The sequence below is a fragment of the Panicum virgatum genome, chromosome 9N (genome assembly GCF_016808335.1).
Source record: "Panicum virgatum strain AP13 chromosome 9N, P.virgatum_v5, whole genome shotgun sequence".
Classification (NCBI taxonomy): Eukaryota; Viridiplantae; Streptophyta; class Magnoliopsida; order Poales; family Poaceae; genus Panicum; species Panicum virgatum.
This window is the reverse complement of record NC_053153.1, coordinates 62,057,074-62,083,577: the sequence shown is the minus strand read 5'-3', so window position 1 is coordinate 62,083,577 and position 26,504 is coordinate 62,057,074. Positions and strand designations below refer to the sequence as shown.

The 26,504-nt window shown below is 46.6% G+C and overlaps 2 protein-coding genes across 2 annotated transcripts; both read right to left on the bottom strand.

The window, feature by feature from the left end:
• Positions 1 to 8,511: 8,511 nt before the first annotated feature.
• On the bottom strand, positions 8,512 to 13,941 carry LOC120688070 (probable polyamine transporter At3g13620). Its single transcript, XM_039970213.1, has 2 exons — positions 12,742 to 13,941; positions 8,512 to 9,337 (listed from the first exon to the last, which is right to left on the bottom strand). The coding sequence occupies exons 1-2, from the start codon at positions 13,637 to 13,639 to the stop codon at positions 8,730 to 8,732; spliced, it is 1,506 nt and encodes a 501-aa protein (XP_039826147.1). The 5' UTR covers positions 13,640 to 13,941; the 3' UTR covers positions 8,512 to 8,729.
• Positions 13,942 to 17,414: 3,473 nt separating this feature from the next.
• On the bottom strand, positions 17,415 to 25,804 carry LOC120688071 (transmembrane emp24 domain-containing protein p24delta9-like). The gene is made up of 4 exons (XM_039970215.1): positions 25,524 to 25,804; positions 19,468 to 19,639; positions 17,858 to 17,934; positions 17,415 to 17,768 (listed from the first exon to the last, which is right to left on the bottom strand). The coding sequence occupies exons 1-4, from the start codon at positions 25,802 to 25,804 to the stop codon at positions 17,624 to 17,626; spliced, it is 675 nt and encodes a 224-aa protein (XP_039826149.1). The 3' UTR covers positions 17,415 to 17,623.
• Between the last annotated feature and the right edge of the window lie 700 nt (positions 25,805 to 26,504).

The following is a 26,504-nucleotide window of genomic DNA, read 5'->3' as shown; positions in this document are numbered from 1 at the left end:
GGCGGTCCGACCGATCTAGCTGGTTGATCAGTTGTCTTGATCCGCCAAACCTTGCTCTGAGGGAACATGGGCCTGTATCTGTTGAAGTCCTCAACCCTCAGCTTCTCTTCCTCCTGCTCCTTCTTCTCTTTGTTGCGAAGGTGCTACAACTTCCTCTTCTGTGTATGAGTCAAGCATGAAGGACACCACCTAGGCTGATGGTACTTGTCTGCTGTGCTCTTGCTGCTACCAGCCTCATGGTCATTGGCCATGACCGTCTTTTGTGAAGGAACATCAACCGATTTCTCTATGTCCATCGGCTTTTTGCCCGTATCCTTTATGGGCACCTTGACTTCACCGATTTGAACAACAACATCGGTTTTAGGCTTCTCTGGATCAACAACAAGCTTCTGCTCCTCCTTCTTCTCCTGGACGCGATACTCGAACCTTGGAACAGGAACTTGGCCCGACCTCTGACGAGACCGGTCTGACCGGTCAGTGGCAACGGGTCGGACCGGTGCGGTCTGCTGCACTGGACTAGATTGGTGTGATCCCAATTGGTCATTCACGGATACCCTGGAGCTTTCCCCTTGATAATGTGGAGGATAAGGCATCGGGAAACACTGCATCCAAATCCCCTCATGTTCCCATGCCGGATTTGTAGCATCTGATGCCGGCGGTACCCATGGCATGGTGGCATACATCTTCTGGGGGGGATACAATGTGACAACAACACCCTTGCGCCTGCTGGATTCCCTCCTTGGGGACGCTGGACGATCTTGGCACGGTGGTGATCGCGGTCTCTTTTTTAGTGGCCAATCCTTTTGAACGGCCTTTGTGTACTTGTTCAACAGCTGGTTGAAGATGTGCTTCTGTTTAGCAGCTCTTCCCTGCACCTTCACCTCGTTGGTCTTCCAAGTACCCACTTCTGGATGCTTTGGCTTGAAAGTCTGGGGACGTTCACCAGACCGATCTGACCGGTTGGAGGCACCGGTCTGACCGGTCGGAGACACTGGTCGGACCGATCGTGCCTGAGTAGCAGACCGATTCTCTGGTCGAGAGCTTCCTTGCCTCCCGAGCCTTGGGTTTCTGATGATGATCTTTAGAGTGTCCTTGCCATCATCAGTCTTCTCCTTGATAACTTCCCGGGCAAGAATTTTGTCATTTGTATTCATCGGTCTTGAATCACCAATGACAACATTCTTCCCCTTAGCTCCTTCGGCTTGTTCCGGCCGAATGAGCACCTTTGGATTGTTCAACTCCAGTGTGTGAACAGGGAAAGGGGCTTTATCAATTTGTATCTTAGAAAGTACCAATCGTCCTTCATTAATGGCCGATTGTACCTGTCAACGGAAAACATTATAATCATTAGTAGCATGAGATGTAGAATTATGCCACTTACAATATGAATGTCGTTTAAGCTCATCGGGAGATGGAATAGCATGTGACAATCGGATGTTATCGTTTTTAAGTAATTCATCAAAAATCCGATCGCACTTAGAAATATCAAACGTAAATTTCAGTTCCTCTTGCCTGTTCTTTTGAATCGGCTTGAGAGACGGAACTGAACCGGGTTTGACCTTTGATGGCCAAATAAATTCAGCAGCGTATACTTTCTTGCTATCATCGTCCAAATTATCCGAATCATGATCAAGAATATGCGTGTTGGACTGATGAGGCTTGAAAGTATCCTTGGCCTTTTTAAGCTTAAACTCTAAATCCATGACTTTGACTTGCAAAAAATTCACCGTATGATACTCAAAACCTTCAAGTTTTTCTTTCAAATAAGAACGTAAACCATTAAACACCAAATCCGCTAAATCTTTTTCGGAAATTGTCAAACTAAAATACCGATTCTTAATTTCTTTAAACCTTTTGAAATAATCCAAAGCAGGCTCATCACGGCCTTGCTTAATCGATGTCAAATTCAACAATTTCGCTTCGGTTTCCCCACTAAAGAAGTGATCATGAAACTTATGCTCCAACTGAGACCAATTGCGAATAGAATTAGGAGCAACCGAGGAAAACTAAGAGAAAGCAGTTCCAGACAAAGATAAAGAGAATAAACGCACACGTAAAGCATCATTGAAACCAGCTTCTCCCAACTGCAATACATATTGACTAACATGTTCCCAAGTTGTACGAGAATCATCACCATTAAATTTGGTAAACTCGGGAATACGCCAACCAGCAGGGAAAAAAAACAAAATCAAACTCGGCGGGATAAGGTTTTTGATATAAACACGTAGAACCCATATCCACCCCAAGCTTACTCTTAATTGCATTAGCCAGATCTTCTTTGAACTTAAGGAGATCGGCTTGATAGTGCTGGCTGGTATAAAACTCAGAAAATTGACGTTGTGCATTAGGATTTCCATGTGGCATCGTCTGTGAGGAAGTTGGGATCGGTCCTTGGTTAGGTCCAAATCCTCGTGACCCACCTGCTACAGTAGTGGTGCGAGGTGGTGTATACAGTGACAACTCATTAGTTCGGCTAGGGATAGCCGAACCTGGAATTGTCTCAAGAGGCACCGGCAATGGAACTGAGTAACCGGTCTGACCGGTTACCAGGTCTGACCGGTCTATGGGACCGGTCCGGCATGTGAAGTGTACACGGTCGACGGTGGCGGGGTTTGCCCTACGAACGAGTTCGGCGGCATACCATACATCGGTTCAGATGTGAACTCAGGGGTAGCCGAACTTGGATCTGATGAATTAGGATCTGACATAGGTTTTTTACCCTTAAGCGCATCAATATCACTACTCAACTTAATCAAAATGTCACCTGCAGCGGCTTGTACAGCAACAATCTTTTAATCCATCATGGATGACATCTTATCAAACATATCAGAGGGAGAGAGGCTTACATTGGGTATCTCTTCAATCTTATCCTTGCTAAGCTTGAGAGACGGCAGTACGAACTCCTCCACCCTCTTGACGAAGCCACCACGATCCTTTTTGAAGCCCTTCATGAATTGAGCCTTGACGTGCTCCTCCACAAGAAGGTAGGCCTTGCGCTCCTCTTCGGTGAGCTCCTCCATTGTAGCCGTGATGATGTTTTCCTTGTCGATTCTAAAGAGCCCATCTTCTTCGAGGACTAGATTAGATTAGTTTTAAAACCATATTAATCTTTCCCCAGCGGAGTCGTCAAAAAGTATGTTGACACAGAATCACGCCAACACACTCGAATGCGCTAGAACGCGCAGGAGATCGTCAAAACGATCTGAACCAGCAGTGCCCTGGGCGGACCGGTCTGACCGGTTCGCCGACCGGTCTGATTGGTCGGGTGTAGAATGCCGCGATGACCTAGAAACGCAAGCTCGGGAGGGACCCCGTCGGAGCTCGCTCGGCTAGGGTTGCCCTAAGGTCGGCAAGGCTACTCAGAACGCCTTCAAACGTCGCCGGGACGCGAGAAGAACAGCAAATTAGGGTTTGGAAAAGCTAGGGTTTGAGAGGAACAAAAAGTAGATGTATTTTGTATTGATTCGATTGGGAATACCTCAATCGGCCTTAGCCTTTATATTTATAGGCCGAGGAAGTCGTCCCCTTCTCCAAGTCGGATTACACAAAGTTTCCACAAATAAAACAACTCCTACTCGGACTAAAACTGGGCAGACCGGTCTGACCGGTCAGACCGGTCGTCCTCTGACTTGCCAAATTTGGCTGTCAACAAGACTACTCCGCGTGCCAGTTGCTTCCTGCTGTCCCGCGCTCCTGTGTGCCTGGTGCGCGACTGGCCTGCTGCCGCCACTTCGGGCTACGCAGCCTCGGCACGCCGGCGGCCTGCGGTGCGTGGCCTCTGCCGCCTGCTCCCGCCCCTGCGCCAGTAGATCCTCTGCTCGACTCCTCCTCCAGCCGCAGCAGCGACGAGTCTAGCTTCCAAGATGGCGACAGCATGGCGTGCCCCACCTTCCACCGCGTGCGCCGCCCGCCACGAGCCCACGCCGCTGCTCAGCTGTTGTGCCCATGGAGAGAGAGGAAGAAGAGAGGGGATGAGAATGAGAGGAGAAGAAGATTGGGAGTATTTTGCATTGGTCCATAATTTTAGGGTTAATTGGATCCATACCGTTACAATTATTCGAGTTCACTGATTTGCTATTACAATTCGTCATATTGCCAGACTTCACTGATTTACCGGGCCATTAATGGGAGGTTGACAGGGTGAAGAAAGCGGATTATTACTTCCAGTGACATACATTGATTATTGAAGCACTCACCTAAATCTTTTTGTAAAAAATTAAGAGTAATTTATCATGCACTGTAGCTATAAGACTCTCAAGCAACAATATAATCTCGCGTAAAAAAAATTAAACAAATAATATTCATGTTAAAATTATATAAATCTTTATATTACTCTCAGTAGATACCCAAAAGATATGTTTCTATATAATAAGGTATCCGTTGTTTTCTCCCAAATTCATATTTTAAAAAAGATCCATAGAATACAATAATAAAAAATAGACGGCACATGAGTCTGGGTTGTTAGGGAAAAATCACAATAACAAGATTAAACAAAACTATTTGCATATAGTTCTTATAAAATTCGAAAGGAAAGAAAAACTAGCTACGCGTGCGCTATTATGCGCGGGCCCCCGGACTACCTGTCAGCCACCATCATCGATCATATCAGAGATATAGATTTCAGTTATAAAGCTCCCTTCCTCCGCTTTTTCCAGCGCAGGGCATCGCCGATCTTGTGCGGGAGTGTGACACATCCCCATGTGATGACCCTTGCTTATCACACAATCAATCCTCCCTTAAACAATATAGGCAGTGGTTTTGTTCAAGCTGAGTCATGGACCATTTTAGGCATCCAATAATATCCTGGTATGTGTAGAATGCAATCTACGTGTAAAACCAAGATAACAAATACTCGGAAATGTTACTCCAATATTATTGTGACGATATCTTCAAAGACAAATATACTCTTTTGGTTGAATATCAGCTTCATTTACATGCTATATATCTGAATACTCGGAAATGTTTCTCAGTTTATTAGATGGTGGACAGTAGTGTCACTGATGCAGTGTTGCAGAAAGATACTTTCAGGGTCAGTATGGAGTATGACAGTATCTACTGGCAACTAGCCGGTTTTTTTTTTGTCTTCGAGCTTTCACTTGGTGGGGACCTGGGTGGGGACAGAATAGGATGGGCACTTGAGTTAGAGCAAGGCTTATGGTTGTGCCGGCTACCGGCGGATAGAAACACCATGTCATCCATCCATTTGTTTTTATTCTTCCCCATCGTGGCCATTTAATGCTCATCAGACTGCTGGACTAATAGCCGCCGCAGCATCTGTATTCGCCTGCGGAAAGCCGGCATCCTGCGAATCGCCCGCTCCGTTCTCTTTCCTCTCTTCTCACTCTTCCACGGAGGATTTCGCCAGCCACTTGCTGGCCATAATACCTGCTTTTAGTGGAGCGGCAACAGATTGATCAGGTACCATCAATCTGCTAATCATTGTCCTCCTCCTCCCCCATCGTGCGCACATAGCCTGCGCTCACACCTAGTATAAAAAACAGCGCATCTAATAATCTCAAAAAAAAAAATAGCACGTCTTTTTCTCACCGGCCGTTCCAGCTAATAAGGCCGTGTCCAACGGTTGAGCCAGCACTAGCTCACCGGTACAGTAACACACAAATCCAAGCAGTGCTGGGAAACAGTACATGCCTGTGAGAGGGAGATGTCTCCGGAAGCGTTAGACCTAAGCGCAGAACAGAGCGCGGGCTCACTGGTTTCTGCTCTGTTCATCAATTTATTATCTTATTATTTAGCCAACAAACGGAGTCTTCACGTTCGCTCTCAAAATCTAGAAATTTCCACGTTAATCGGAGAAAAATAGGAAAATAAAAATTACCCACCACTGTCATTATGATAAAAATTACCCACCACTGTCATTATGATAAAAATTAGTCTAAAATACTCCTGTGCCTAATTAAAAATCACCCACCAATGTCATTATAAAAAATTAAATATAAAATACTATTTAGCTATGTATCAGTTACAAATATATACTATTAATAAAAACTAAAGCTAACAACAATCAATTAAAATAAAACAAAAATAAGAATAATTATATGCATAATATTATTAAAGCTTAACAAATCAAATTGTTATTATAGATAGATCATATTTGTATTGTTTTAACCAATAATAAGACATAATTTACGATAATGAACAGGATGATGTATGGTAAAAAATAGTATAATCTTTAAGTAAGAATACAACGACATGCAAATTTTTGAATTTTCAATACTAGCCACGCAAATGCGCGGGTTATACATCTAGTTAAAAAAATTTAAGAGTCAGCCTTTGGAAGAGGGCCTAAGTAGCTGACAGTCGGCCACCACTACCCCTTGAGAAGAGCGGCGCGAACTGATTTCACCCCGATATGTGGCCTCCGCGGATCCGATCTCACCTCGGAGCTTTTTTTTTTTGGAAAATTGGATGAGTATCATTTAAAGATGTCAAGTTTAGAAATATACCCTCAAAAGATCACTTGTTTGATATATAGCATTGAAAGATCACAAGTTATTGAGTTGTACTATTCCGGTGAAGTTTCGTCAATTCCATTGCCATTTTTTTCTTTCATTACTTTTTCATCCTCGCGCAAGGTTGGGCGCTCATCGCTTGAAGCCAGAGCCCCTTGCATTCGCTGTCATGCCTCCGAGCTCTCGTAGTGCCTTCCCATACCTCCTCCCGGGCCTTCTCTACTGCGTGAAGCTCCTTCCAACATGGCTGATGAGTTGCCGAGCTCACCACCGCGACTTGGAGCAGCACCGCCAGCCAGATTTGTAGAAGAGTAGAAGACCTTCCTCCAGTCAGCTCGTTGTCGATCGTGCGAGGGTCGGAGGCAATCCTGTAGGAGTAAGGTTCAGACCGCCATCTCCTATTTTGATGCATCCTCATACGGTGGAGCTGGTGACCGCTTCGCTCCGAGTCTCCGACCCAAGCCTCCCGGCGACGGGCCTCCGCTACGCTCCGTCGGAAGTCGACTTTTTCTTGTGCAATAAATTTGGATTATAATATAATGATCAGCATCCCTACCGGAAAACGTTTGTTTGCCGTGTGCAACATTTCGGGCACACGGCAAACACCGTGTGTCTACCAAAAAACACACGGCAAATACTAGACACATGGCAAACATAATATTTACCGTGTGCCAAATTACAAAATATATGGTAAAAAAACAAACACACGGTAAAAAGGAGGTTTGCCGTGTGCCCCAGATCTGGACACACGGCAAACAGCCGCCGCACCCCCCCCCCCCCTCCCCTCTCCTTCATAAAGTCTTCTCCGCCTCGACTCTCCCGACGCCGCCCCATCCCCTCCCTCCCTCGCCCGGCGCCGCCCCCTCCCTTCCCTGTCCCGACGCCGCCCCCATCCCCTCCCTCCCTCACCCGGCGCTGCCCCCTCCCCTCACTCTCCCTGTGCTGTCCTCTCTCCCTGGCAGCCGGCGCCCTCTCCTCTTCCTCCACCTCCCTCTCGCGACTCCTCTCCTCCCCCCTCGGCCAGCAGGAGCTCCAGTGCGGTTTGCGATGGCGCAGCTCAGATCCAGCGCGGCCAGTGGCGGCGCAGCTCAGATCCGGCGGCGGCGGCGGCTCCAGCTCAGCTCCGCCTCGGTGTCGTGGCCAGCCGCAGCTAGCAGGAGCTCGAGCTCAGATCCGGCGGCGGCTTGTCAGCAGGGCCACGGCGGCGGGCTAGCGTCGGCGGGTGGCGGCAGCAGCGACAGCAAGCGGATGGCGGCAGCAGCGACAGCGGGCGGATGGCGGCAGCAGCGACGGCCAGCGGGTGGCAGCAGCGGCGCTGGCCAGTGGCCGGGGCGGCGACGGCGCTGGCCAGTGGCCGGGGCGGCGACGGCGCTGGCCAGCGGGTGTGCGGCAGCGGCGGGACGCCCCGTGCCGGCGCGGCGGCGGCAACCCCGGCGGCGGAGCTCGCCCGCGCGACCGGCCGAGGGCCCCGGCGGCAGCGCAGTGGCCGCTCTGACGGCGGCGACGAGCTGGTGCCGGCATGTGGCAGCAGACTGGTGGGGCCGACGAATTGTTTTGTTTTTTTGTTTTCGAAAAATATTTGCCGAGTGCTAGTTTTAACACACGGCAAAACTTTTGCCGAGTGCGCGAAGAAAAACACTCGGCAAATGTGCCATTTGCCGACGTTTGTTTGCCGTATGTAGTTTGCCGTGAGCAACACACGGCAAACATTTTGCCGTGGGGAAAATAGCCTTTGCTGTGTGCCCCTGGCACACGGCAAACAGCCTGTATCCGGTAGTGCATCTCCTCCACGACATGCTATCCTCCACGCCTTCCGCATGCCAACGCGTGACCTGCCATGCATGTTGCCGTGTTGCATTCCATCAGGCATGTTCTTGGGCGCAAACCCAATCGTGCTATCTTGCCATCTCTCGAGCAAGCACGCGAGATCGTGTTTGGGGAAGTTGGGGACATACATACAGCGAGTCAGCGATCATGAAGCATTTGTGCCCATTGATCTCACGAAGTGCCTTTGGACTTTCTCCAAAGCAATGAGGAACACTGGAGCAAGAAACAATCATTCCTTCGGCAATGCCTGCCAACCACTAAAACGATCCTACAAATTCCTATGCATTTTGCACAAGAACGACGTCCAAAATACAAATATTACAAGTTGCAGCACGCCGGAGCTGCAGGCACCCAAAAAAAAAAAGTGCACGCAGTACACGCGTGCGAATACAATCCCGATCCCTCCGATCCAGCGACCGATTGACGATATCGTCAGACATCGCCGTTCCTGCTGCCCTGGCGCTGGTACGCCGGCGTCGGCGCCGGCGCCGCCGCCCCCTCGTCGCCACCGCCGCCGTCGCTGAACCTGAGGCAGCCCCGGGCCTTGCAGAGCCGCATGATGTAGTACACCCCGGCCCCGGCGGCCGTGAACGCCGCGCTGATGGCGTACACCTTCCACCCGGCGATGGCCATGACGAAGACGAGGAACGCCGAGGGCACGAGGCAGAGCGCCACGGCGCCCGGCAGGCGCGCCGGCACGCGGTACGGCCGCGGCAGGTCGGGCCGCTTGACGCGGAGCCAGATGAAGGCGGCGAACTCGAGGAGCATGCCCAGGCTGTAGAGGAAGTTGGCGGCGGCCACGATGTTGTTGAAGCTGAAGAAGGACATGCCCAGGGTGATGGCGCTGGTGACCACGATGCTGACCCAGGGCGTGTTGAAGACGGGGGCGCGCACGGCGAAGACGCGCGGGAGGAGGCCCAGGTCCGCCATGCCCAGCAGCTGGAACGCCGCGCTGCTCAGCGTCGCCGAGTAGAGGCCGATGGAGGACAGCACCGCGCCCACCTCGATCCAGTACTTGAGCCACCTGCCGGCGATCATGCCTGCATTATTTCGTTGCATTATTGCAGCCAGTGAGTTTAATTTTGCAGCGGTCACTGTTAGGTTGTAAATCCTACTAGTAAAATGGAATCAGTGACTGAATATGAAACTGTCTGATGCCCGTGTGGAACTGCTAAATTGTAATTTACATCTAGGCAGCTTGCAAGTTACTATATGTCACCATAGCCATGGAACATCAGACAGAGTAATAATTTGTGGTGCTCGTGCAAAAACTTTCACAAGCCGAAATTCAAACAGGCTACGATTCCTCAAACAGAACTCATAACAGAAACTTCCACAATCCCCAGAATCTAATCTACGCACACTACCGGAAATCTCACTTTTATCGTGTGCACCAAAATTTGCCGTGTGCAAGTTCACAGGCACACAGTAAACATAAACTTTGCTGAGTGTGCTTAAGAAAATGCACGGCAAAACTAAAGCACACGGCAAAGTCATCTTTTGCTGTGTGCTTTTTTTTAGCACACGGCAAAGAAATACTTTGCCGTGTGTTTTTTTTTTTTGCACACGGCAAAACAAGACTTTGTCGTATGTTTTATTTTGACCATAGTCACAGGATTCGGGGTCGATGCCTCGTCCCACGACCCGGGAACGCTGTTCCGATTCGAGGGTCAGGGTCGAAGAGGATCAATGTCTCATTCAAGGTTGGATCGCGTCCTGGTTTGAAAGGGGTCGCAGCCCCATTGTTTGCAGATTTAATTGGGATAAGGAGGTTAAGGACAGTGGATTGGTGTGATTTTTGTTAGAAAATGAGCTGAATACGTGTAGCATGATTTAAATGTACTCTTTTATACGTTTCTTATATGTTTGGGCAGATTAATTTCTTCATTAGTAGCACATATATAGTTTTTGTTTTTATAAAGACACATGGACCCGAAGATATCGACCCCGATGAATCAGGGTCGCATTCCACATAATAATTTATCGTTCCATAGAGGTATACCCCCTTCGTACCATAATTTTATAAAGTGACGACCCTCGACCCTCGACCCTCGACCCCGTTCCTCGACCCGGTCGACCCAGGAACTTTGTGACTATGATTTTGACACACAGCAAAGTAATAAAAAAAATTTGTCTTCTCACCTCGAAACTTTTTCTACTCTTCACATACAACATGTGGTACTCTATGTTAAAATTTGATATATTTTTGTATTTATTTGTTATATTTAACTAATTAATTTTGTTTCAAGTAATTTTTTGAATCAAGTCAAATTAAATCTCAACTGATTCAAATAATAGAATAAATTAATTAAAAGATAATATTCATGTTATTTAACATAGTTTGAGGCCTTACCTATCAAATGAAAAGAAATTGCAAACATCTTGTCTAGGAAATACGACCACAAACATGTGTTGGAATGATTTTAAAATTCTAAAAAAATCAATTGAAGTCTGAAAATTATGAGATTTGTCAATATCTCATGATATCATATGTGAAGGCTGTGGTAAAAATTTGAGTGGGTTTTGCAATTTTGTCACGTACGATGCTTATAAATGGAAACATCTGCGAAGAAGAATCAGAGAGTTGAGAAGGATGCGGCTAGGTTTGGAGTGGAAGTGACGATCAAATTTGAGTTTGACTTCAAAAAATTTTCTATAGCCAAGAGACAATATATATTGTTTCGTGTAAAATTTTGGTAATTTTTTGGAACCATTTGATAATTTAATGTATCAAGTGCAATTATAGAATTTATATAAATTAAATTTTGATCTATAACTCCATAAAATAAAGTAATAATATGAGTAGAAAAATTAAGTACATATAGTTGACTGAATTTGATAAGATATATTCAAAGTACATGGTAATCAATTTGGAAGAATAAAAAAAGAAAACAAAAAGAACAAAAAAAAGAAGGAAATAAAAAATAAAAAAATAGTTTTGCCGTGTGCTAGATCAAGGCACACGGCAAAGTCTAGTGCGTGCCCCAGATCTGGCACACGGCAAAATGAATTTCAAATTTCGTAAACGATATCGGATGGAGAAACTTCCAAAACGAAAGTTGTAGATCTCGAAAAGTTATGAAATTTTGTAGTTGACAAGTTTTTAATTTAAATTCATTTAGGGTCTCAAATAAACAATTTAGACTCGGTTTAGTATAGTATATGGGGAAAGAAAATAAAGTATAGACAAAATTGAGTGTGTGGTGTAGTGGTAGAGAAGTTTAGATGTGAGGGTGAGGTCGCGAGTTCGAAACCTATCGGACGCAATGTGCACAAAAACAGTTGTGATTTGCGACTTTGGTGGAATTGGGCAGGTGGCTGACCGGTGGGGTCCTCCAGGAATTAAAATTTTTTTGTTTTCTATTTTTAAAATCAGTTTTCTGAAAAATTCTTTGCCGTGTGTTTTTTGGTACCCGGCAAACTTTTTGCCGTGTGCCTGATAAATGACACACGGCAAAAAGTCTCTTTGTCGACGCCTATTTACCGTGTGCAACACACGGCAAAGAGTTTGCCGTGGGTATTTTGTCGAGCCGATTCCCATAGTGGCAGTATTTTAGCTTAATTTCAAACTGTGCCTAAATTCAGACAGACACTCCCAAACCCGAAATTCTCCAGATAGTAGATGCCCCCATGTACTTTTAGCATGAAACTCGGACAGATATTGTGGTCCCATGCCTTGGTTCTGTCATAGTATTGTGGTAGCCTTTTTCTAGCAGACAATGAAAAGTGCAAGTGCAGAGAGCCGACCCCTCCCAGCTCAAGATATTCCTCCAAAAAAAGAGCAATTAACACTTGCTATGCCTATAATAAGAGCAAGTATTATAGTTGGTTGTAAGCCGGCTAAATAATGAGGTGGAGGAAAAAAAGGAGAGAAGAGAAGCGGGTTGTAAACTTCCAGTCTGCTTTGGCACGACAACTAAAAAAATCTGTGAGAGAAACAAGTGGATCATATATTAATTATGAAAAGCTAATTATTGTACAGGTGGGCTGAGAGAAAGCTACAAGAATATTTACAGTCGGCTTGTTAGCCGTATTATTAGCCTTGCTCGCACGATGGCACATACTCCCTCCAAATCTTTTTACTTGTCGTTAAGACAAGAAATGTTAGTTCATTTTAGTGCATTTTTTTGGTCTGAAACGTCATCTATTAAGATATAGAGGGAGTAGTATAATTTGACTCTTCCTGCCAAAAGTAGCCTCCTCTCATGCCCGCCAACGCCGACTGATAACGTGTCATGGCAACTTGACCAACGCATCAAGCTCAAGGTCAAGGATATTGCTGTGTCGCGTGGCCGGGAATTCGGCATGTCACGACGCGATCAGGATGGTGGCGCGTCGTTTGCAAGCCACAAGAACATGATTCGGTCGACGCTTGCGAGTCCTAGCTAGTAGTAATTAAAAGGGAGTTGTGGTTGTTCGAGTTGGTTATTCGATCGGATCGCACCTGCGGCGTCGGCGAAGAATCCGTTCCCCCAGTCCTCCGGCGCGACGTCGACGGCGCCCGTGGCGGCCATGAGCGGCAGCAGGTACCCGAGAGAGGTCATGGAGACGGCGGCGACGAGCGCCTTGGGCAGCGTCTTGCCGGGCCGCTCGACCTCGCCGGCCATGGTGCTGACGCTGTCCCAGTAGTTGAGGTTCCAGAAGAGCGTGTTGAAGAAGAGCTTCCAGTCCTTGTCCCTGGCGACGCCGCCCCAGCGGCGCGGGCGGATCTTGGGCAGCGCGACGCCGGACATGAGCAGGAACGGCGAGAGCGAGGCGATCCCGAGCCCGACGGCGGTCCACCCCACGACGGTGAGCCCCGTGTAGTTGAGGAAGGAGAGCGCGACGTTGAAGGCGACGATGGCGGCGACCCGCGGGCCCCCGGCCCCGACGGCGGGCGCGACGCGGGCGAGGTAGTCGGCGCAGAGCGCCGGGAAGGCGGCGCCGTTGATGGCGCCCGAGACGTACTTCCAGGTGCCCATGAGGGAGCCCGGGAAGGGCCCGAAGGCGCGGTCGGCCCAGAGGACGAAGCCGCCGTTGCCCGGCATGGCGGTGGAGAGCTCGGCGGTGACGAGCGCCTCCGGGATGGCCCAGATGAAGGGGAAGACGAGGAAGCCCAGCAGCGCGTAGAGCGGGCCCGCCGACTGCACCGCCGGCTCCGCGCCGTAGGGGCCCCCCGCCACCTCGAAGAAGATGAGGAAGATGAGCGGCACCAGCGAGAGCTTGTGCTCGCCGCCGCCGCTGCCGGGCCTGGCCCCGCCTCCGCCGCCGCCGTCGTCCGCCGCCGCCATAGCGTCGGCCTCGGCGTTCTTGTCCTTGGCCGCCGCCGCCGCGTCCCCGCCGAGATGGGCCTCGCGCGCCATGCCGCCGCCGCCGCCGATCGTGAGGCGAGGTCGCGAGGGAGACTCGGGCAGGGGGAGCAGGCGAGCAGAGCAGGGCAGGGCAGCAACTAATAACCGTCGTGTGGGGGATCAGCCGATCAGGGGGGTGGGCGTTGGTGCCGAGACCGCGTGGGTCCAGAAAGCGCTCTGATGTGATGCGGACGGAGTTCAGTTCGTCCGCCTGGCCTTCGGGGAAGGAAAGGCTTGGCGCCTGCGCGGTTGTGGTGCTGCTCTGCTCTGCTGCCACATCACAGGTTCAGTCGCCTTGCCAATCGGTTGCGAGCGGGGAAGACGGGATTCCCCGTTCCCATGGGAGTTGCCCAGGGCTCGGGATTCTGTTTGCCTCTGTTCCGTCGCACGGCACCAACCAACATGGTGTTCGTGACATTTTATTTATTTATAAACATATGTATAAAGATTTTATTTTCTTTTTCTGTAAAAAAGTAGATATATAAAGATTTGACGGGCGGCGCGAGCACGAGCAGCGGTTCGTGTGGGTCGTCAGGTGCATACTAATTTAGGATCGTGGAGCGAGATGAAGGAGGATTTTGAGAAATCGAAAATTAAAAAAAAAAAGATGCCCCTGCGTGTCGTATCGTATCTCCTGCGGTTGACTCCGCGGCGTGCAATCAGGATCGTCGCTTGACTGGCAACAGAATCTTTTAATTAATAAAATATAGAAAAAAAACAAGAGGCGGATCGCAAAGTACGTGGAACAGCTTCCCAACATACTCCTACATGCTTTCTAAGTTTTTTTTTTCAAGATGGAGAGGTATCCCGTCGACTAGCCACAGGACTGAGTTTCTTCACGAGGCTTGATTCTGTTTGATCATACCTGTATGAGTCTTGTCAGAGGAAGTGAGGAACATCTAGCTTTATTAGTTTTGTTTTATCAGCTAAAAAACAAGAGAATCCAACAGCTTGTGCCACTGCAACCTATGAGCATGACAATTGCTTCCTTTTTACTCGATTGGCCTGAAGGTGTTCTCCCCACCGTTACCACTTACCACAGCAGTCAGTCCGTGCTCGGTACTATTTTCATTCCAAATTTATTAATATTTTGCTTTTCTAAAAATATAGTTTTTGCTGTCCATCGAGCTATATGCTATATCAAGACGCACTGTCAACTCCGTGCATCTAGAAAAACTAAAACAACTAATAATTTGCAACGAAGGAAGTAATCCTTAAACTAGATCGTTGTTGTTTATGTGACCACTTTGTTCTCTCGTGCAATTTTGGCCCTGTTTAGATCTTTACATGTAAACGCAAAAAAACCGTAAACGCATTAAAGTGAAACGGAATCTTGCTAATTTGAAGCACTAAATGAAGTCTATTTACAAAACTTTTTGCATGGATGGACTGTAAATCGCGAGACGAATCTAATGAGCCTACTTAATCCATAATTTGCAATAGTGATGCTACAGTAACCATCCGCTAATTATTGATTAAACATGGATTAATTAGCATCATTAGATTCATCTCGCGATTTACAACCCATCTATGCAAAAAGTTTTACAAATAGACTTCATTTAATACTTCAAATGCCTTGTTTACATCTTTACAAGTTTTTGCAAAATGAACTAAACACACCCTTAATAGGCTTAGTGGATCCATCACGCTGCTGTCAGTAAGGTTAGAAATATGCGACGATTCAATGCAACCTCTCAACGTCAAACTTCCTTTGACAGTAGCCCCGCCGGCTGCTTGAGGAACCATAAAGCACTCAACTTTGACCATCTTCTGTCCTGGTATCATATTAAATTGTATCATCTACCCCTAGCCTATTGCAATCACAATTTGCACGAATTTTGGGGTATACAAGATAGGTACAGTACGTATATTATATCCGAAGAGCCAAATAATGCGATTGCAGATGGATTCGGTCCAATGCAGCAGACGCAAATACGCAATGCGATTGCCTTGCATCGTATCCCAGATTTGCGTGCGTTTCCGCGTGAGGCGATATAATATTTGTTCTTTGGCAAGTTGCAACCACCAATTGGCGCCGTTCTTCAACGTTGTTTATGTTTTTTTTTCGCGACCGTGCCTGAGCACGTATTTCATTAAGAAGAAAGCACTTATAGACAATTTTTGATGCGGTCAAACAGAACTTGACCAACACAAGATCACAAAGGACTAAAAAAAAACTGAAAACACACAAACAAACACCTAAAGACCACAACAAACAACCAACAGCAAAAGCAAAACGGGGGAGAACACCTCCAACCCTACAACCCATACCAAGGCCAACCTAACGGCAACCAACAACTGGACCTGCTAAAAGAAACTACACCGTCCAAGGTGCGAAGATCAGTAACACAATCAAGGTGGCAAAGCATCCACCCGGCAAAGCATCCGTCCGAAGAGAACTCAAGTCAACGACAGGGCGGCAAAGCATCTGCCAGAGCACAGCGGCAAAGCATCCGCCAACAGACGACCAACGCACCCTGAACGATGCAGAGTAAACTAAGCGAAGGTAGGCGCAGAAGTGGATCCACCCCGAGAAGAGCCAACGACCACCACCGGCAAGAGAATCCAAGACAACGCCTCCAGGGAGGGAGCGATGCAAAAGGCGCCGTCGTCGTCCGACCAATATGGTCTGGGTTTTCACCTGGAAAGCTCGGGAAGGCATAGGGGGAAAGAGTGACTCCTTCAACAAGGCAAGCGACGCCCACAGACGTCGCTGTCACCGGCCCGCAAACGAGCCAAGGCTTTCGCCTTCACCCCAATCCCAACCAAGTGCCGATGGCAGAAGACGCCGTCGCACAGGGGAGCCCAACGCAACCAGGACGGCCAGTGGGGCCGAAGCGGTGGCGGCGACGACGCATAGGGGAAAAGGTGACGCTTTCAACAAGATAAGCGCCGTCACCGGCCCGCGAGCGGACCAAGGCTTTCGCCTCCCCCAAATGCGATGGTGACGCAGCCAGGAGTACCTGGTCACCGGCGGCGGCGCCAAGGCCAAGGGCCCACCGCCCCTGGACACCCGAAGCGGCGGCAGCGCGGCAAAGGGCCACGGCCAAGCGGCTGCGGCGGCGGCGGCGGCAGCAGCAGCGGTGGCGCGGCCAAGGGCCCAAGGCCAGGCGCCCCCGGCCCCCGAAGCGACGGCGGCGGCTTTAGTACTCTCTTTTTGGAATGCAATTATTCCTGGGTTTTTTTAATAATTGAGCTAACTCGGTTGTACTGCCATTCGATTCTATTCTGGGAGTAGTCTGCGTAGCCCTGGCCTTTTCAAAACTCTCCACATGATTTGAAGCCAGCCTCTTTGTATTTTGTTGTTCAAAGTGACCTTTTCCGTTAAAAACGGAAAGCAAGTGAGAAAGCGAGGCACCTTGGTGCGTAATTTCAAGCAAACCGAAGATGCAAAACGTGGTTCGAAATTTTTTTTTTGCGTGTAGGTTTGCGAAAAAAGTTTCGGTGGCTCACCTTTTTCACTTTTCATCAGTCGCTGAAACTGATAAGATACTCTGGTCTAACCGTGTCCTGTCTTGCACGGTTTACTCGTGCCCCAAGCCTGAGCAAGTGAGCATAAACAAAAGCAGCAGCACGAAGCGCAAACTGTGCGACTACAAGCAACAGTATCGGAATTCAGAAACCAGGATCTAGGTTTTGATGCAAACGAGATGCAACCAAATTCAGTCTTGCAGAATGCAGATAATGCCCGATCGCACGACATTTTACCACACAACTTATTGTTGAGCGAGAAGCGAAGCAGATAATGACGGAGAAATTCCTCTAAAAAAATATACTGTCACGGAGAATAACTTGGTTCACCAACAAAAAAAGAAGAAGCAAAAACAAAACATTATTCTGCTTTGAACTTTACATCTATTCAATTTAGCCTAGGAAAATAAAGGGCAGCTGTACAAGCATCTTTGTTCCTCTTGAGGAATTTTTCGGCCGATAAAAGTAATAGGAATGCTAACACAAAATCTGTGCCTAGATGTTATGGGTCTATAAAAGAATGAATCATAGAAGCTTCTTTGTCTCAAAGAAATTCTTCAGGTGCCACAACTGCAGCCCTGCCACCGATAGGCAGATGGCAAGTGAAAGGAAACCAAGCCAAGCCATTCTCGAGTTCGTTCTCCGGTTCAATTTCTGCATCTCTTCTTCCCTGAAAGAATGGCGGGTCAGTAACATGATCCTAATAAGATGTGCTGAATTTCACCACAACAATAAGAGCAGCTTAGGTAGATTGCATACCGTTCACGAAGGTAAAACATTTCTTCATGGATAGATTTGATAGTATCCTCCAGCTTCCTGAGCTCTACCTCCATTGTCTACAACAAACCATGGGAGATTAGACTTTAGAGCAATATGTTGACAGAGATAAATACACCCAACAGGTGGATGAACCTGCTGGCGAGGAAGCAGCATAGTGTCTCAATAGGCAGAGGAAAGTAAGAGGTGCTTAGCTGATGCCTGATGGGAACATAGGGCGAGTGGGGCAGGAGTATTTCTTATAGCAGAATAATTGCTGACAGATCAACCTATCTGCTGAGTAGGATAAGTTACAGAAAACTGGGGTGATTGTGCAAGTTGGGGGTTTATTTGTACTGGTATTAAAATTCGAGGTTTTAACTCAGATGATAGTATCTAATAGCTCGATATAGTAATATGTTGAAAAGACTCATAGCTATATAGGACTACAAAAAATCTTTCCAAAAAAATATAGGACTACAAAAAATCTTTCCAAAAAAATATAGGACTACAAAGCACAGCAGGACTGCAGGAGGCAAGGCCTTCAGCAATGCCTAGAACAAATTTCTGCAGTCCCATGAAGCCAACACCAAACAGCCTAGAGGTTATTCACTGCAAACTGATATCAGTTAGAAGGACTATACAGAGCATGCAGCAGTATATGAAGTTCAAGATGAGAAAAGATTAAAAACTAACAAGACCATTACGCTTTTTGGTCAGATTGAAAAATAATTAAAAAATACCTGCAATTTCGGAAATATCTATAAAATATAAATTACAAAACAATTGACCTGCTATTTTTGCATTGACACAGGCACTGAACAACACTAATTGAGTAATTGTCTATGCATGGATCCACTCTCCAAATCAAGCCGGATATAGATCTACTGCAATCAGATACTTAACAAATGTAGAACATATAGTGTGGGAACTCTAAAATTGTACACCAGTTTCTGTCACAACCGAATGGCGGGTCTATTCGACTAAATCAACCCTAGAACACACACCTCCATATAACTTGTTTCCAACCAAATTTGACATCCAAATGCACACACATGCCAATATGCAATAACTCTGACTCGGCATTGTGCTTGCACGCCAGCATAAAGGATTCAACTGACAAAGATCGCATAGAAATCAAACATGCAGTAGCCAATTAAACTCCATATGTTGTCTATAGTAAGTAAAGCACTGTGAACTTATCTACTCTAGGTATCAATTATAACATTTATTTGTTCAGTCTACCTGACAAAGATATTACCATGAGGACATGAGGTGGATCAGTTAAAAGCCAAATGTCATATGCAATAAGCTACTCAGACCTGCAGTACTGCAGGCGAGTCCCGTCCCGCCAGCATATGGATTCAACTGACAAAGATCGCATATAGCAATCTAACATACGGTAGGCTACTAAACTCCATAGGTGGTCTGTAGCAATTAAAGCACTGTGAATTTTTCTAACTCTAGGTATAGATTATACTAAGATCTATTTGCTCAGTGTCTGCACGACAATGTATGTCAATCATGCGAAAAACGAACGGATCAGAAAAACTAAAAGCAATCAGGTTGGATCAGTGGGGGGGGGGGGGGGGGGTTGGGGGAGCACCACTCACTTCGACCTGGCCCTTCTTGGCGACGGCGCTCCAGTCCCTGGCGGATACGCCGCTGCGCCAGTCGAACTCGAACGCGACGGTGACCGGCGGGCGGTGGTCGGGCGCCCAGAAGCAGGCGAGGTAGTCGCCGGCCTCTGAGGCCGTGAAGGCGAAGTTGCCCGAGTGCACGTTTGTCAGGAACCGTCTTCATCAACCAGCGTAACGGCATCAGCTCACGGAGTCAGACAGAGGGAGTCGTTGGCGTCGTGCCGGATAGATAACAGTGTTACTTTTCCTTTTCCCTTCCGTTACCGCCCGGACACTGCTTTATAGTCTGTGGCTTCCGTTTTGTAACGTTTATGCGAAAGATTGTACCCAAGTTAAGACTAAGTAGCTCTAGGTTAGCTGTGGATCTTGTCGATGCTCTAGCGACGGTAATCATGGATCTGTTATCGTGGATTATCTAGTGAACACAGCTACCTTTTGCTCTTATTTTATCTCTGTTCTTGCTCTGTTCGTCCAAATCGCGCCCTCCTATTCTAGTGATCCGGTCGCATCCTCACAATTGGTATTCAGAGCCAGCGATTCCTTGGCGAGATCCACTCGCTTCCACAGCCAGTTCCTCGTCTCTAGTCCGATCGGCGCGGTGAGAGGTGGTTTCGGCTCATCCGTAGAAAACCCCACCCTCCCACCCGGATTCGAGGAAACCAACCCCCAAATTTCCTTACATCTTGCAGTCGTGTCGATCTCTGGTGAGGGTTGCAGAGCAATTGTCTCTGTGTAAAATTCTGGGAACCATATCGATTCAACTGTGGTGGCGACGGCGGGAAGCACCCTTTGATTCAGGTTGCAGGACGTGTTCCTGCGTAAAATTTCGAGATCAAATCCATGCTTCAGGTGGCGGTAGATCCGTTCTGCAGATCTTGTTGGGGAGGGGCAACCTGAACGGATCTTGCAGATCAGTTGATGATGGCCAAGTTGGATGGTGTTGAGGACGAAGAACAGTATGCTACTGCTGTTGAAGTTGATGGAATTAGGCGTACTCTGGATTCATTCATGAAGCGACAAGATGCCAGTAATGAAGCCATGAAGAAAACCTTGGATGATGTCTTGCTCTCTCTGTCCAAATTATCAATCTCAGCGGTGGAAGACAAGGGCTCTAGTTTTAAAGGTAAAAAACCCCAGAATCCCTACCCCGATTACACTCACTATCCCTCTACATTTGGTCAAGATCACCATCCAGAGGACATACATGGTGTGCATCATGAGACTGTTTTTGTTGAGTATGATATGGAGGACTGCCCATGGACTCCGGAAGAATTAGAAAGATTTTATGAAAGTGCCACTGTACCAAGTCATGGTCACACACCACCACCACCTACTCGCCATGCACAAAGGCAAATGCATCATCAAGTGCAGCCTCCACAAACCCACCAAGTTTTCTTTCACCCTGAGCCTCAGTTTCAAACACAATTACATGTTCAGCACAGAGCTGTAGCTAAAGGTCCTAAGCTTTCTTTTCCTGAATTTGAGGGATCTGATGTTGATGGTTGGATAAGGAAAGCTGAGAAATACTTTGAGCTGGTTAGAGTTCCAAATGAAGAAAGGGTCCAAATTGCTGTCCTCTACATTAAAGGCAAAGCTGAATTCTGGTGGAGAGGAACAGGCTGCAGTGTTGCTCAATTACCTTGGCATCAATTCTGTGCTATGTTGGGGGGACAGATTCAATGAAACATCCCCTTGTGATGCTATTGGCTAATTTCATAACTTAAAGCAAACACTATCAGTGACTGAATATGTGGAGAAATTTGAGGAATTGATGAGCCTAGTAAAAAGAAACAATCCAGCTCTATCTGAAGTTTACTTTGTCAGCAGTTTCATTTCTAGCCTTAAAGACTACATCCAACACCATTTGCAGTGTTACAAGCCTTCCACACTAAGTCAAGCATTTTGGTATGCCAAGAGACTGGAGCAGGCCAATCTTGTTCCCAAGAAGCCACAATTTCAGATTCAAAACCCCAGACTACAGAAACCATGGGTGAAAGATGCTAAAGATAAAGAGCCACCACCAGTTACTATTGCTGACTTGAGAGTTGCTGGCAAGTGTTTCAAGTGCAGGGAACCTTGGGTTCCTGGCCATGCTAAAGTATGCAAAGGCAAGCAAGTTTATTCAGTCATAGTAGTGGAAAATGAAGAGGGAAAAAAAGAAGTGGCAGTGATTTCTGATGATACTACTTCTGAAGATGCAGAGTTTCATGATGCAGAGCCCACTCCTAAAGTTCAGATTTCCATGCATGCATTAACTGGTATCTCCACTCAAGCAAATACATTTACCCTGAAGCTTCACATTGGAAATCATGTGGCTATAGCCTTAGTGGATAGTGGCAGTGATGTCTCCTTTATTAATGACAAATTTGCTATTAAGTCAGGCTTGTCCATCTCTTCTGCATCTGAAATTACAGTATCTGCAGCCAATGGCAAAACAATGACTAGTCTGTCAGCTTGCCCAGCTTGCCCTTACTCCATTCAAGGCCACCACTTTACCTCAGATTTCAGAATGTTAAATGTTCAGGGATTTGATGTCATTCTAGGTGCTGATTGGATATATACTCACAGTCCAGTGGGGCTTGATTTGAAAAGAAGAGAATTCTCTATTACAAAAGATGGGAGTCAGCTGGTGACATTCTCTGATCAATTGGCCTATCCAGCTGGTCATATACTTAGTACCAGGAAATTGTGCAAGTTACTTAAGAAAAAGGCTGTGGGTGCTATTATAGTGTTGCAGACACATGGGTCTCCACCTAAGCTAGAGCTATCACACTCAGTCCCAAAAGAAATAGCTCACCTTTTGTCTGAATTTCAAGATATCTTTCAAGAACCTCAAGAGTTACCACCCCAGAGGTCAGTGGACCACTCAATTCCTTTATTGGATGATTCTAAGCCTATTCACCAGAGACCATATAGACTAGCTCATCATCAGAAAAATGCCATGGAAAAACTAGTACAACATCTTTTACAAACTAGATGATCAGACCAAGTGTCAGTCCCTACTCTTCCCCTGTCATCTTAGTAAGAAAGAAGGACAATACATGGAGGCTCTGTGTGGATTTTAGGCAACTGAATTCGAATACAATCAAAAACAAGTATCTAATTCCCATCATAGAGGACTTATTGGATGAATTGTTTGGGGCTCAAGTTTTTTCCAAAATTGATCTCAGGTCAGGATACCATCAGATCAGGATGTCTGAAAAAGATATTCACAAAACTGCTTTTACTACACACCTGGGCCACTTTGAGTATTTGGTGATGCCGTTTGGGTTAACTAATGCACCACTACATTTCAAACATTGATGAACAATGTATTGGCTCAATTTTTTAGGAAGTTCGCTTTGGTTTTCTTTGATTACATACTGATTTATAGTACATGTCTTTCTGACCATGTCCATCACCTTAGATCAGTCCTGGAGGTTCTCAGAGCCAATAAGTTATTTGCAAAATTCTCCAAATGCACCTTTGCTCAGTCTGAAATTGAATATTTGGGCCACATGATAAGTAGAAAGGGGGTGGCTACTGATCCAGCAAAAATATCAGTGATCCAGAGCTGGCCAATCCCTCAAAATGTGACTGAATTGAGATCATTTTTAGGCCTGACGGGTTATTATAGAAGATTTATTCAGTCCTATGGAATCATTTGCCGACCACTCTTTGATGCTTTGAAGAAAAACTCTTTTGAATGGACAGATCAACAAAATGAGGCTTTTAACAAGCTCAAGCACCTCATGTCCACTCCACCAATGCTAGCTTTACCTGATTTCTCACAGCCATTTGTTCTAGAAGCTGATGCCAGTGGTAATGGTATTGGAGCTGTATTGATGCAACAAAGCAAACCAATTTCATACATGAGCAAAACATTGGGCCCAAGAGCCACAGCTTTATCTACCAATGAGAAGGAAGCAATGGCCATTCTGGAGGCACTCAAAAAATGGAAACACTATTTTGCAAGCACTTCCCTGATAATAAAAACTGATCAGCAGAACCTCAGATACATTCATGATCAAAATTGGTTGAAGGCATTCAACATAAATTGTTGGTTAAGTTACTGGGGTACAATTACAAAGTGGAATACAAAAAAGGGAAAGAAAACAAAGCTGCAGATGCCCTCTCAAGAATTCCTCCAACACAACAACTACAAGCTATTTCAGTAGTAGTCCCAGTTTGGATTGATCAAGTTTCAGCAACATACCAGGCAGATTCACATTGCCTGGATCTTATGACCAAACTCAGTGTTGATGCTCAAACTGCTCCCAACTTTACATTACAGAATGGTATTTTAAGGTACAAGAATCGAGTTGTGATTGGAACAACTGGGAATTTGAGGACATTGTTATTGGACACCTTCCATAAATCTGCTTTAGGTGGTCACTCTGGGGAAAGAGCCACCTACCAGAGGCTCAAATTAGTTTTCTATTGGCCTAAAATGCATCAGCAAGTTAAGGAGTATGTTAAAGTCTGTCCTATATGTCAGAAAAATAAGGTTGAGCATATTTCATATCCTGGCTTATTAGAACCTCTACCAGTACCTGAAATGGCCTGGACACACATATATATGGATTTTGTAGAAGGTTTGACAAAATCTAATGGAAAAGATGTGATTCTAGTAGTGGTTGATAGATTCACAAAATATGCTCATTTCATCTCTCTGTCACATCCCTATACAGTTGCTCAGGTTATCACCCTTCTTACTGATCATGTCTTTAAGCTCCATGGAATGCCTGTAGTTATGTTGACTGACAGAGACAGAATTTTTACTAGCATTCTGTGGCAATCTTTGTTCAAGGCTTTGGATGTTAAATTGCATTTAAGTACTGCTTACCACCCCCAAACTGATGGGCAAACAGAAAGGGTCAATCAATGTCTGGAGAATTATTTGAGGTGCATGTGTTTCACAACCCCTAAGAAATGGCATTACTGGTTGTCCATGGCAGAATGGTGGTACAACACCTCCTATCACACTTCACTGAACATGACTCCCTTCCAAGCATTATATGGTTTTTCCCCACCCATGATTGCTGAAGTGTTTTTCCCCACCCATGATTGCTGAAGTGATACTACCTGACTGTCCAAATGACACTGCTCATGAGAAGTTGCAAAATAGACAGTTGGCTACGCAGTTGATAAAGGATAATCTGCTTAAAGCACAATCCAGAATCAAGCACCAAGCAGACAAACACAGGTCCGAGAGAGTTCTTGAGGTTGGGGACATGGTTTATCTGAAAATTCAACCTTACAGGCATACATCCCTCAGCCTTCATACTTCTCTGAAGCTTCATTCCAGATTTTATGGTCCATTTCGTATACTGGAAAGAGTGGGTAAGACAGCTTATCGCCTGCTTCTTCCCGAGCACTGTCAACTGCATCCAGTTTTCCATGTTAGCCAGCTCAAGAAACATATTGGCCCAGCAGTGGTTCCATCTTCAGAATTGCCTCTTGTCGATGACAAAGGTAACATCAAAGTTGCTCCATTAAAGATTCTGGAACACAGAATGATTCCGAGGAACAATGAACCGGTTGTACAATGGAAGATACATTGGTTCAATTTGCCGGAGAGTGAAGCTACATGGGAAGATGCAGATTTCATCAGCAAGATCTTTCCTTCATTTCATCCTTGAGGACAAGGATGCTTCAAAGGGGGGGGGCATTGTCAGGAACCGTCTTCATCAACCAGCGTAACGGCATCAGCTCACGGAGTCAGACAGAGGGAGTGGTTGGCGCCGTGCCGGATAGATAACAGTGTTACTTTTCCTTTTCCCTTCCGTTACCACCCGGACACTGCTTTATAGTCTGTGGCTTCCGTTTTGTAACGTTTATGCGAAAGATTGTACCCAAGTTAAGACTAAGTAGCTCTAGGTTAGCTGTGGATCTCGTCGATGCTCTAGCGACGGTAATCATGGATCTGTTATCGTGGATTATCTAGTGAACACAGCTACCTTTTGCTCTTATTTTACCTCTGTTCTTGCTCTGTTCGTCCAAATCGCGCCCTCCTATTCTAGTGATCCGGTCGCATCCTCACAACGTTCTCCGCGTAGTGCAGGCTGTTGCCGTAGGGCGAGGTGACCCGCAGCGAGAAGCGGTGCGAGTCCGGGAGTTGCTGCGACGACGACAACAGGGAAGGGGTCCCGTCGTCGGGGGCCACGATGTGGTACTTGCCGACGGCCATGGCGCCGACCTTGATGTCGTCGGAGATGCATTTGGTGTGGCCCGAATGCAGGTCGAAGCGGAGGGCGCCGGCGGGGAGCGCGGCTGCAAGGAGGAGGAGGAGGAGAGGCGGGAGGGACCTGTGGTGGACGCGCGCGGCCATGGCGGGTAGATCATGGGAGCGCCGCGGTGATCGATCGAGGGAGGGGAACAGAAAAGAGGCGTTGAGGCAACGGCCAACGGACTGAGCCACCCCCCCCCCCCATTTTCTTCTTCTTGGTACTAAAAATTTCTTAAATTGTTTCGCGAAAAAAATTCTTAATTTCAAACCCCTACTGTTCTATTATATTTTCCTAACTCAAACCCTCCTTGATGAGTTTTTTTGAGGAGGTCACCCCTTTATGAGCGATTATGAGCGATGTCCATATAAATCTTCAGATACCCATCTTCACTAATTAAAAAAAAGGTTAAAATCTAATCGTGTGGGTTGCGCACGATTTTACAGTTTCCTTTTGTCAATGCATAACTCGCCCTACGCGCGCGCGCGCACACATGTATGACACTGAACTTGTTTTCCCCAGATATAGGGCACGTTTGGTTCATATCCACAACAAACAAGGTTGACAGTCTAATAGAGAACATCTGAAGTTTTGAACCATGGAACTACATTGGTCAGTCCTGTTTTCTATACATGCATTTCACACACCATGTTCTTTAGTTCTCTCCTCGATAGTATCTCCCCTGTTTTATTATCGTTTTTTATGTACTTCGTGCTCTGAATTTCACACTAAACGCCAACAAAAACGCCACGAGGGCGCATGGCTAAAGCAAGCCTACAGGCACATGAGGCCAATCAACTGAAC